Source organism: Ranitomeya imitator, chromosome 1 (assembly GCF_032444005.1).
Source record: "Ranitomeya imitator isolate aRanImi1 chromosome 1, aRanImi1.pri, whole genome shotgun sequence".
Lineage (NCBI taxonomy): Eukaryota > Metazoa > Chordata > Amphibia > Anura > Dendrobatidae > Ranitomeya > Ranitomeya imitator.
In genome coordinates, this window is record NC_091282.1 from 703172199 (window position 1) to 703185391 (window position 13193).

General features: G+C 46.6%; 1 protein-coding gene across 1 annotated transcript in view; it reads left to right on the top strand.

Annotated features, from left to right (window-relative positions):
• Positions 1-13193, top strand: part of EIF2AK4 (eukaryotic translation initiation factor 2 alpha kinase 4) — a 152168-nt gene that overhangs the window by 135665 nt on the left and 3310 nt on the right. The window contains exons 34-38 of the mRNA XM_069731721.1: positions 2705-2763; positions 5163-5260; positions 11285-11353; positions 12028-12072; positions 12920-13035. Coding sequence (XP_069587822.1) covers positions 2705-2763; positions 5163-5260; positions 11285-11353; positions 12028-12072; positions 12920-13035 — 387 coding nt within the window. The remainder of the gene's footprint in view (positions 1-2704; positions 2764-5162; positions 5261-11284; positions 11354-12027; positions 12073-12919; positions 13036-13193) is intronic.

Consider the following 13193-nt stretch of genomic DNA (forward strand, 5'->3'; position numbering starts at 1 on the left):
ATATGTCCGGGTCCGTCACTTCCGCACGGAGTCTTTTCGGTCCATCATTGCACCCATGGAGAAGGGAGAATATCTCGCCTCCATGGACATACAAGACACATACCGGCATATACCGATTGCACCGGCCCATCAGAGGTTTCTCAGGTTTGCAATCGACCAGGACCACTACCAGTTCGTGGCTTTACCGTTCGGAATCGCCACGTTTACCAGAGTGTTTACCAAGGTGATGGCAGCCACCATGGACGTCCTACACTCCAGAGGCATAGTACTCGTTCCATACCCGGACGATCTACTCATCAAGGCTCCTGCCTTCAATGACTGCGAGCTCAGCGTCTCAATCACAAACGACACTCTGACTCGCGTGGGCTGGTTAGTCAACCTACAAAGGTCATCACCAACCCTGAATCAGTCTCTGACCTTCCTGGGAATGCTAGACAACACCTCCAGGGGTCTAGTGCCCTTTCCCAGGGACAAGGCACTGGCTCTTCGCCTAGAAGTTTGCATCCTCCTCCGCAAACCCCTCCGATCTCTCCGGTTTGCTATGAGAGTCCCTGGCAGGATGGGGGCAGCAATAAAGCGGTTCCATTTGGCCCAGTTTCACCTCAGGCCTCTCCAACTAGCCATTCTCAAGTCCTGGGACAGAAATCCTGTTTCCTCTCGACAGGGAATTCCAGCTAATGTCGTCAACCAGGAGGTCCCTGCACTGGCTGCTCAAGCCAACCTTGCTAGCAAAGGAGAAATCCTTTCTCACAGGTCAATGGAAGGTTCTGACCACCGATGCAAGCCTGACGGGTTGGGGTGCAGTGCACCTATAACACAGGGCAAGTGGTCCCCAGTGGAAGCGACCAAGCCCATCAACAAAATTCGTGCCATCCTCCTGGCATTGAGGGCCTTCCATCACTTACTGGCAGCCTCTCACATCAGAATACAATCGCACAATGCCACAACTGTGGCATAGGTGAATCACCAAGGGGGGACCCGCAGTACCCAGGCGATGCGAGAAGTGTCGCACATCCTCCACTAGGTGGAGGACACAGGCTCGGTTCTCTCGGCGGTTCACATTCCGGATGTGGACAACTGGGAAGCAGTCTTCCTCAGACGACAAGGAAGAGATTCGGGACAGTGGTCTCCCTCCCAATTTTTTCTTATAGGCATGCCTATGTTATTCATGTTACATTCCTCCTACTGCTTTTGCACAAAACTGGAGAAGGCTGACGCCGTCCAGGGGTGTATACTGCAGAGGAGGAGCCACAGTTAATCTTTTTCAGATTATGCATAGTGTCGCCTCCTAGTGGACAGCAGCATAACACCCATGGTCCTGTGTCCCCCAATTAGAGGCTAAGAGAAAGATTTTACGGTGAGTACACAAAAATCTCCTTATCCCAGCACGTTTGCTCATCTTTACTCTTCGCGTTTTGATGGGGCCAAAGACTAGCTTTAACCCATGTTGCATAGGCCCTGTGTTTAAGAGGCTGCATAGTATGTGCAATATAGTATGTCCACACAGAGCTGTACCTGTCATCACCTAGGTGGTTGTTAGACCTTTCTCCAAGACACAGACTTGTATCCCTGCTACTCCACTGATTACAGATCTTCATAGACCAGAATTATATTCCCTTAAATTGTTGAGAGGTCTAATTGTAAAATGTATTTTAGAAGACATCCGATATTAAATAGGAAATCTGCTACATTCCAGAATAAATGTCATTGGCATAACTGGGTGACCAAAATAATTTTATTTCTATATGTTCCATATATCTATGACACGGCTTATTTGTATCTCCCTTATGTACATTTGATGTGACATTGAAGGAATCTATTACCAGGTTTTTGCCAAATGATGGGAGGGCAAGTTTAATGTAGGGGCAGAGACCCTAATTCCAGTGATGTAGAACTTACTGAGCTGCGTGTTTTTTTTTTTTTTTTAAATAAAATCCGTTTTATCTGTTGTCGATCTATTAGTTCTCTGAATGTTGAACTCTGTATAGCCCTGCCCACACCACTGACAGTTTTCTGCCCATGCGCAACGTACATAGAATGCTGCCAATCAGTGGTGGGGGCGGAGGTATGCAGAGTTCATAAATGTGGAGGAAGGACTACATGACATCAGGTTTACTAGTCCTCTAGTGATAATCTGCTGATTAAAATTGATTTTTACCACTACAAGACTACTAAACTTGCTTCCGTGTAGACCCCGTATTCATCGGCTCTGTATAAACCACCCTCCACCTCTTATTGGCAGCTTTCTGCCTATGCACAGTGTACACAGAATGCTGCCAGTCAATGTTGTGGGTGGGGTTATACACAGCTCAGCCTTCAGAGAACAGCTAGATCGGCAGCAGATGAAACTTTTTATCAAAACTGCAGCAAGCAGCCCAGTAAGTGATACATCACTGAAATCGGGATCTCTGCCCCTACATCATGCTGATCTCCGATGAGGTAGCATAAACCTGCTGACAGATTCCCTTTAATGGTGGTCCATTGTGGACATTCATTCCATAACTTAGAAATATAAAAATATGGGAAAATATTGTTGTTGCACTTGTTTTAGGCATCTAATGCTGCAACTAGAACAGCAGAAAACAGTTTTGACTCTGTGGAATACCTGTGCAGTCTTACATAGTATTGCAGTATATAATTCGGCCATCCTGCTGCTGTGGTGTTACAGTCGTGGTAATGTGGAACTATTTTTCTTTCCGTCTAGAGAAATGCTGGATACTCTGTCTGGGCAGAATCCAAAGGGCTCATTCTCGAGCACACAGAGTAAGTACTGATCTGCGGTACTGTAGTCAGGCGATGCAGTGGGATGACGGCTGGCTTGTACGGCTGCCATTACATTAGTCTTCGATGAATGCCTTCCACTGTTCTAATCACTTATTGTCTGTTTTGGACAATGCGGCTCTTTCTTCCTGATGATTCATTTCAGGCCGTTTGTTCATTGTTTTCTCAGTTTAAAAGATGGGTGAAGTGTAAAGGTACCGTCACACTTAGCGACGCTGCAGCGATACCGACAACGATCCGGATCGCTGCAGCGTCGCTGTTTGGTCGCTGGAGAGCTGTCACACAGACAGCTCTCCAGCGACCAACGATCCCGAGGTCCCCGGTAACCAGGGTAAACATCGGGTAACTAAGCGCAGGGCCGCGCTTAGTAACCCGATGTTTACCCTGGTTACCAGCGTAAAAAAACAAACACTACATACTTACATTCAGCTGTCTGTCCCTTGCCGTCTGGTTCCTGCACTGACTGCTGGCCGTAAAGTGAAAGCACAGCACAGCGGTGAGTCACACAGCGGTGACTCACCGCTGTGGCTGTGCTCTGCTTTCACTTTATGGCCAGCAGTCAGTGCAGGAACCAGACGGCAAGGGACAGACAGCTGAATGTAAGTATGTACTGTTTGTTTTTTTTACGCTGGTAACCAGGGTAAACATCGGGTTACTAAGCGCGGCCCTGCGCTTAGTTACCCGATGTTTACCCTGGTTACCAGTGAAGACATCGCTGAATCGGTGTCACACACGCCGATTCAGCGATGTCTACGGGGAGTCCAGCGACCAAATAAAGTTCTGGACTTTCTTCCCCGACCAGCGATCTCCCAGCAGGGGCCTGATCGCTGCTGCCTGTCACACTGGACGATATCGCTAGCGAGGACGCTGCAACGTCACGGATCGCTAGCGATATCGTCTAGTGTGACAGTACCTTAAGCCTTTTGTTACTAGAGGTATAGCACACTGTCACAATTCAAACTGCACTCACTATCAAATAGATCTTGGACCTGATGGGGATAAACTACTTACTTTGAAATTCTATCTCAGAATGGCTTTACAAGTCCCATGTCTAAAAATAAAAATACAGTATTTCGTATTGTACGCAGTTTTTATTTTAAATTGTGGTGACAGATGCTTTTCAAGGGGAGTTGCACGAAATGACTATTCAAACCAAGCACCACATGTTTTGAGGACATAGCCTCAGAGGGGTATTCTGGTTTTAGCGTTCTGACCTCTGACAGCGCTGGGTTAAAATGATCAAATCAGACGTCGCTCCCCATCCCCCAGTTTAAGCTCTGCCTCTCCGCCATTGCTCTGTTTACTGGCCTCACTAGTTATGTCACAACTATAATACAAGTAACCACTGCAGCCAATCGCCGAGATCAGTGGCTCATGTCACCTACATCAACATAGCTGCTGATCTCAATGATTGGCTGCCGTGGTGACGTGTGCTGTATTCGTGACATCACCGCTGAAGCTATTAAAGGAACAGGTCCGAGAGGGTGAGTGACATTGGATTTTAGTATTTTTACCAAGTATTGGCAATTAGCATACCACTGGAAAACCTCAGTGATGAATACTTGACTTTTTAGTGTACAGAATTGTTGCTTCATTTGCCTGACACTGTTCTGTATACAGATGTGCCAAAAGGTGATCAGTGCCCCCCATCTGATGGGGCCGCCCCCGAGCAGATGGGTACTCCCTCCTGCTTGTTTTGTATCGCTCTCTGCCACCCCTTGATTGATAGCTCTGCCTTCCACACTCACAACACTCACCGTTTGACAGTCGCGCAGGTTTTGCATACTTGGAATTGCGTACCGCTCCCATTGTCTTCCACTTCTCTGTGGTCTCAATTGAGAGAAGCAGAATAGAAAGTAGTTGGGCTCCTGCATGTAAGGGTATGTGCACATGTTCAGTATTTGCAGTAGAAAAATCTGCTGCAACTGTTGATGTGGCAGGAAAAACCACCGCATAACATATGCTCATTTTTGCTGCATTTTTTTTAAGCGTTTCTCCCCCCAGTTTTTGCATAAAGGCTGAAAGAATTGACATGCTTCATATGAAAATTGCTTTACATCTGCAAGGAAAAAATAAGCAACGTGCGCATGGGATTTCAGGAATGTTTCCCTTTGCTGGTACTGTAAACTGCTGCTTTTGTTTGCGGCAAAACACAACTGGTACACGCACCCTTATAGCTCTGGTCCAAATGATATAAATGTCCCGGACAAGCCCTTTTATTGATGGCTGGTGGGAGGTTAGTTGTATATAGATGAATAAAATGAAAGAACTGTTCTGCTCAGCTTTATGCCAGTGTTTCTTCTGTAACATTTCTGGCATATATTTGCCAGCCTGAGTGTACGCTGTGTATATGGTCACTTGTTTGTTCCCTTTTATGACAGGTCAGTTTGAGCCGCACAGCAGTGTTGTGATCCCCAGCGTCAGTATCATTGCCCCAGAAAGGCTTTCTGCCAGTGTAAAAAGACGTTATGAAACTCAGGTAAGCGAAGGCTGTTCCAGGGACTAGATCTTTTCCTGAATTAAATTTTCCTAATTTTGCTGATAATTAGCAAGCAGTTTGTAAGCAAAGTTGTATGCATCGGTCATAGGGCTTCATGGAAATTTGTGGTCATGAGAACCATTAAGCTGGGGATTGCAAGTCACAACTAGTGGATGTGCAGGAATCCAGGTTAGGATTTCTGACACCTGCAGGCCACGTGTGTGACAACTTGTGGAACACAACACAACCACAATATCATTGGTTGTAATGGTACATTAGGGCAACATGGATATATTATGCATCCAGACCGCTGCAGCCAGTGATTGACCAGTGCATCATCATGAAACATTCAATGAAAAACTGCTGCAGTCCCCTGACCACTGCAGCCAATCGCAGGTCCCAGTGACTGACTGACTGATATCAACACTTCCTGACTCCATACAGATCATGGAGCGCTCTGCGCTGGATCCTGGTGCCAAATATGATAGTTTACCTACCGGTCTGGATATATAAAAGATCCCTTTGTATTTTGCCTCTTTAAGGCCTCCATGTACACATAACGTCCGCAGTACCAGTGCATAATGTGTATTGAGCCTTCCTGTGTCAGAGGAGGGAAGGATCTATAATGTCAGATTTTTGATTGAAGATCCTTTAATTTATTTGGGTATAGGGCTTCCTCATAGACAAAACAGGAGTGCTCCTGATTATGTAGGACTGAGGAGATATTGCAGGCAGCTGTACAAAGGTTTGAAATATGAATACTTATAATGCTGCGTTCAGTAGATCTATTAAACCTATAATGGCTGCTTCCAATATTTAAGGAACCTGACAGAAGTTTTTTGCAATTTAATCAGAAAGCAGCATAATGTAGGGGCAGAGACTCTGATTCCAGGGAAGTCCCTTATTAGGCTGTGAGCTGCAGTTTCAGTACAATCAGTGTTTTATCAGCAAGATATTATCACAACCGGACTAGGTCTCAGTGCAGTCCAGTCAGGCTAATCTGTATAACCCTGCTCCCACCACTGATTGGCAGCTTCCTATGTATAAGCTGCCAATCAGGGGTGTGGGCAGAGTCCTACACAGCTCAGCATTCTGAGCACTGCTACAGTTAGAGTAGAGAAAACAGGAATTCTATGAAAATTGCACCAAGCAGCCCAGTAAGTGATACATCGCTGGAATCAGTGTCTCTCTGCTGCTCTCGGATTACATAACAAAAACCTGCTGACAGATTCCCTTTGTGGCTTACAGTAGAACATCTATTTGTGGCACCTTTGGCTGGTTTCACGTTTGCGGTTTTTTGTTTTTGCGGTAAAAAAATGCAAAAAAAAAAACACATGCTTTTTCCCCCTATACTTAACATTAAAACCGCATGCTTTTTTTGCGTGCGTTTTGCCGTGTTTTGATGACGCATGCGTCGTTTCTATGCATGTGTTTTGTTGCAGAAATGCACCATGTAGTAATTTCTAGCGGCGTTTTTTTGCTGCAAAAAAACGTATTGATGTCTATGTAAACGCATGCGTTTTTAAGCACATGAGTTTGCATGCGTTTTTATAGAAAAACACATGAAAACACTGATAAGCCAACCCTAACCCAAACCCTAAGGGATCCTAACCCAAACCCTAACCCTAAAGGATCCTAACCCAAACCCTAACGGATCCTAACCGTTAGGGTTAGGATCCCTTAGCGTTTGGGTTTGTGTTAGGGGTAGGGTTAGGATCCCTTCAGGTTATGGTTATGATCCCTTAGGGTTAGGATCCCTTAGCATTTGGGTTTGTGTTAGGATCCCTTAGGGTTAGTATCCCTTACCGTTTGGGTTTGTGTTAGGGTTAGGATCCCTTAGGGTTAGGATCCCTTAGCGTTTGGGTTTGTGTTAGGGTTAGGATCCCTTAGCGTTTGGGTTTGTGTTAGGGTTAGGATCCCTTAGGGTTAGGATCCCTTAGGGTTAGGATCCCTTAGCGTTTGGGTTTGTGTTAGGGTTAGGATCCCTTAGCGTTTGGGTTTGTGTTAGGGGTAGGGTTAGGATCCCTTCAGGTTATGGTTATGATCCCTTAGGGTTAGGATCCCTTAGCATTTGGGTTTGTGTTAGGATCCCTTAGGGTTAGTATCCCTTACCGTTTGGGTTTGTGTTAGGGTTAGGATCCCTTAGGGTTAGGATCCCTTAGCGTTTGGGTTTGTGTTAGGGTTAGGATCCCTTAGCGTTTGGGTTTGTGTTAGGGTTAGGATCCCTTAGGGTTAGGATCCCTTAGGGTTAGGATCCCTTAGCGTTTGGGTTTGTGTTAGGGTTAGGATCCCTTAGCGTTTGGGTTTGTGTTAGGGTTCCTAGGGATCCTAACCCTAACCCTAGCTATTTCTGTTTATAGTGGGTTTTCTTTATCGCCTCTCATTGGGGGACACAGGAACCATGGGTGTATGCTGCTGCCACTAGGAGGCTGACACTATGCAAATAAAAAAGTTAGCTCCTCCTCTGCAGTATACACCCCACCGACTGGCATCATGCTCTTCAGTTTAGCTTAGTGTCAGTAGGAGGTGGACACGGGTCTTTCATTAGACCCTTATCTACCTCAATGTGCGTCGTTTCTTTTCAGGTTTTCTGGAGGGATACAGGGTGAGCAGTCACACCTGTAGTCCCACAAAACGGACTATGAGTACGGCGTGTACTGCCACCCCGTATCCTCATAGATCCCTCTCCAGGACCAAGAGCCTAGCACACAAGCGCGCTTAGAAGTCCGGTCCTGGCTCCGTCCCCCACCCACTCGCCCACCAGAGCCTGTCGGTTGCGGAGACGAGGACGTCCATCAGCTCCCTGGACGTCTCACTTTTTTCCAGGTTAGTACCGGCGTGGGATGTCTAAGGTGAGTATTTATTTTATTTTTTTTCTTTCTGCGGCTTCCCTGGATCCTCAAAAAAGGGGGTGCCTGTTAATGGGTTCATAATGCGGGTCACGTTTCTTCCCAGCCGCCGCACCTACTCCGGCTGCCCTCTCTTGTCTGGCGCGGCCGCCTTTTCGGACTGCCGCGCCGCTTCTTTTCTGTCACCGCGCTATGCTCCCAGTAAGCGCGGCCTTGCCACACGCTTCGGGCCCCTGCGACTTCCCTGCTCCGGCGCTGTAAGCGCCCGTCTCTTTCCTCTCAGCGCGGCGGCTTTGCCAGCCGTCGCATCGCTTCGGCCCCCTGCGTTTTCCCTGCTCCGGCCGCTGTACGCGGCCGGTCCTTTTCTCAGCGCCGCCGCCGCATCTTTCCACTGTAGCGGCCATTCCTTCTCCCTCAACGTGGCGGCCTGCCAGGTCGCCACACGGCTTGGGCATGCACGGGGTATATCCCCGGCGTGGACAATTGGGCCGCCGACTTCCTCAGCCGCGAGGGCCTCGCGGCAGGGGAATGGTCCTTGCATCTGGAGGTCTTCCATCAAGATTTTTCTTCGATGGGGGACTCCGGACGTGGATCTCTCGGCGTCTTGAATGAACAGGAAGATTCTGCAGTTCATCTTCAGGTCTTGCGATCCTCTTGCAGTGGGCGTCAATGCTCTGGCCATTCCTTGGTCACAGTTCGTGCTGCCCTACCTGTTCCCACCCCTTCCATTACTTCCCAAACTGTTGAAAAAGAGCAAAGCGGAAAAGGTGCCGGTCATTCTGATCGCCCCGGATTGGCCCAGGAGAGCTTGGTTTGCGGAGCTCGTCAATCTTCTTGCGGACGCTCCCTGGCGCCTTCCAGACAGGCCCGATCTGCTGTCTCAGGGTCTGATCTGCCACCCGAATTCTCGGTCGCTCAGTTTAACGGCGTGGCTGTTGAGACCGCAGTTCTCAGAGCGTCCGGCCTTTCGGACCGGGTGATTCACACCGTGATTCAGGCTCGGAAGCCTTCATCTTCCAGGATCTACTATCGTACCTGGAAGGCTTACTTTCGTTGGTGCTAGTCCAACTGCGTTTCACCTATGTCCTTTTCCCTGCCTTCCATTTTGGCCTTCCTTCAGGCAGGACTGGATTCGGGCCTGGCTCTTAGTTCCCTGAAGGGCCAGGTCTCTGCGCTTTCCATCCTCTTTCAGAAGACTTTAGCTTCTCGGCCACAGATTAAGACCTTCCTTCAAGGAGTAGCCCACGCTGTCCCTCCGTACAGGGCCCCCGTGGATTCATGGGATTTAAACCTGGTTCTGGACGTTCTGAGGGTTTCCCCCTTTGAGCCTCTCAAGGAGATTCCCCTGTCAGTTCTATCTTTGAGGGTGGTCTTTCTTGTGGCCATCACCTTTATATGCCGTTTTTCCGAGTTGGCGGCCCTGTCCTGCTGAACTCCGTACTTGGACATTCACCAGGACAAGGCGGTCCTCAGGCCTCTGCCTTCCTAAGGTGGTTTTCCACCTCAACGAGAACATCGTTCTACCTTCCTTTTGTCCAGCTCCGGCTCATCCCCCTGGAATGATCGTTGAACAGGCTGGACCTCGTCAGGGCAGTGAGGATCTACCGGGATAGAACGTCCACTTTCCGGAAGACGGATTCCTTTTTCGTCATTCCTGATGGCACGCGCAGAGGCCAACCGACTTCTAAAGCAACTATTGCTCGCTGGATCAGAATGGCAATTTTGGAGGCTTACCGGGTCAAGAACAGAGTGCCCCCTCCTGGGATTAAGGTTCACTCTACCCGGGCAGTCGGCGCCTCCTGGGCGGTGCACCACAGGGCTTCCGCCCTACAGCTTTGCAAAGCGGCAACTTGGTCTTCCATCCACACGTTCGCCAAATTTTACAAGATCCATTACTACGCTTCGGCGGATGCCAGCCTAGGCAGAAGGATCTTGCAGGTGGCAGTGGTGAGTCCTCTGACCTGATGGAAGTCTGTTTTTCCCGCCCTAGGGACTGCTTTGGGACGTCCCATGGTTCCTGTGTCCCCCAATGAGAGGCGATAAAGAAAACAGGATTTTTGGTTGCTTACCGTAAAATCTGTTTCTTGAAGCCTCCATTGGGGGACACAGCTCCCTCCCAATGTTTGTTATCTGTTCTATGACTGTTCTCACGTTTACAGTTCTCAAGTTTGTGGTTATGGTTTTTCAACCTTGCTACTTATCTCCTACTGCTTTCTCACTAACTGAAGAGCATGATGCCAGTCGGTGGGGTGTATACTGCAGAGGAGGAGCTAACTTTTTTATTTGCATAGTGTCAGCCTCCTAGTGGCAGCAGCATACACCCATGGTTCCTGTGTCCCCCAATGGAGGCTTCAAGAAACAGATTTTACGGTAAGCAACCAAAAATCCTGTTTTCTTGTTGATTTTGATGATTGGCAGCTGTCACACACTTCTCATCATGCGTTTCAAAAACGCAAACGCAGGAAAAAACGTGTTTGTATTAAAACATACAAAAACGCTCGCGTCTAAAAAAACGCAGCGTTTAAACGCGTTTTTCCACCAAATGTGTTTGCGTTTAAAACGCTGCGTTTTTAAACGCAAATGTGAAACCAGCCTTATTCAGTACCCCAAATTCGTGCTAGTCACAGCGCACTGTAGGATCATATTACACCTTACATTGTAGGCTCCTCTAGCAGAGACAGAGCAGGAAGCCAACAATCATAGAAAATTACTGCACTTTTAGGAGAGAATTCATTGTGTCACTTAGATCAGTCCGTTTTATGGCAAATGTGTGTTGCTCAGTTTTTGCACAGTGTAGATTAAAAATTAGCAAATAAATGTAGCAACTTTGTGTTTATACCGATCTCGCCTCTTATAAAGTTTACACTATAATTTGTAAAATTCGCCTTCATGTATAGAGTATTGGCAAGGATTAGACAAGCGCCTGTCCATGGTTGTAGCTGGTATTGCAGCTCTAGTAGCGGTTATGAATGAGGGCTGAGCTTCCATACCGCACACAACACAGAAAGGCACAAAGCGTTCCTCCGTAGTCAGACTGCATGACTCTTGTGCCTGGCTTCAGATGAGAGGGGACACCACATTGTTACACGCTCTACTGTATAGTACCTAATTATTAATTCCAAGAGAACAGTTATTTGGGATGTTTTCATTCACGATTTCTTATTAATTTTTGCAGGTTCTTTCTAAACTTCAGGCTTCTATCACAAACTTCCAGCAAAGAAACACAGAAATTGAAATTTTGGCAGTAAGTAAAAGACTTTTTCTGAGTGTAAGAAGTCCGATCTGAGAGGGCATCATTCTCAGCTGGCACCTTACCATAGCTGGACATTTTGTAATGCATTGTGACCATCTGGAGTTTTACTTTGAGGAGAATCCTGCTACTTCTAGTAGTCATGTGGCTCCCAACTTTGGCATAGATGAAAACCACCTTGTAAACTAGATGCTCTACTTTTACATATGGCCATAAAGGGCACATTTTCTGCTCATGATCAAACACCATATGCTTCACGGGGAAAAAACAAAACAAAAAAAACTCAAATTGTTGTCTAATGGGTGCACAAAAAGTAGCCATATGACAGGTAAGCGTCCCGGTTTTAGACCTGTAGACGTTCAGTAAGAAATTAATTCACCATTATGACCAGTAGAAGGGGCGATTATTTGCCAAGAGCAATACATAGGTCCAATCTATTTAATAGTGGTCCTTAAAGTGTTAGGTGCATGAAGAATATTGAATGAACACTCCCTTGGTGGCAGCCTCCCCTCTTGTACAGGAAAGTCCTCCATTACATCCATACACCCCCCACTATTCCTTTGACTTGTGATGGTCTACATGAGCATCAACTTTACTGCCCAACAATTGTCTGAATTAGTTGTTTTTCCTATTAAGGCATCTTTTCTTTATTTATTTTATACTCCTAGGTTGATCTACCAAGAGAAGCAATACAAAGTTTATTGGCATTGGAGGTAAGTAATTCTGCGGTAGTGATGGTTCAGCCACCATACTGAGGGTTGGAGAGGAGCGGACCTTACTGCTACATTCACTTATACGGGCACTAAAAGAATATTGATTCAGGAGGTACAAACCTAAAACGTTTGAAGCAATTTCAGCTACTACGTAAGAGTACACACCTGCACCTATAGAGTCCTGCTCTTGCCTAGCCCAGCATATTAAGCAGACATCTTTGGGAACATTATATTATTTCAAATCACAGAAAAGTTCAACTTGGATTTGATCAAAGAAAATAACCTGGATGAACATTCAGGTAAAAGAGATTAGGGTGGTAGATGGTGAGGATAGAACAAGCTCACTGACTGATTTACTGTTCCCTCATCCTGCTGTGCACAGTAATACTTAGAGGCTGCAGTACCTAGTTAAAAAGGTTACCAGGCTATCAATTATGTCTATGTGACAAATGTGTCTGAGCGTACCTCAATGGGGAAAAAGCTGCATGGATGAGTACTGGAATATTAAAGGGATAATCCAGCACTGCTCATGTCTCCAGGTCCTGTGTGGAAGCAGCAGCTGTTGTGCCCTTGTCCCAGCCTCTAGAATTGGACAGGAGTGTAATACCTTACACATGACACATCAGATTGCTGCAGATGTGACATTGATTCTCTGAGCAGAGACAGATGACCACTTCAAAAATCCATGAAATTCATTTTAAAAAAAAAACCAAACGTATAACTAATCTGACCCAACAAAGGTTTTTGCTGATTAGCATGGCTTTTGTTGCAATGGCCAAGGTGGCAGCTATGCGGACGTTTAACTTGTTATAGAACTGATTAATTATTTCATCTGTTTTCTTTATAGTTTACAGACGAACAAGCATTTAACGCATCGGTGAAGCATCTCATGTCGAAATTACCAAAACAGAGATACCTAAAACAAATATTTGATGAAATCAATACTATAAAGATTGAGAAGCGGTGAGTATCTCCAGTGTTCACATCCTTACTCTACTTACTGGCCAATCATAGAAAATAATCCTAGTGAGAACCAATCTAAAGGTACCGTCACACTAGACGATATCGCTAGCGATCCGTGACGTTGCAGCGTCCTCGCTAGCGATATCGTCCAGTGTGAC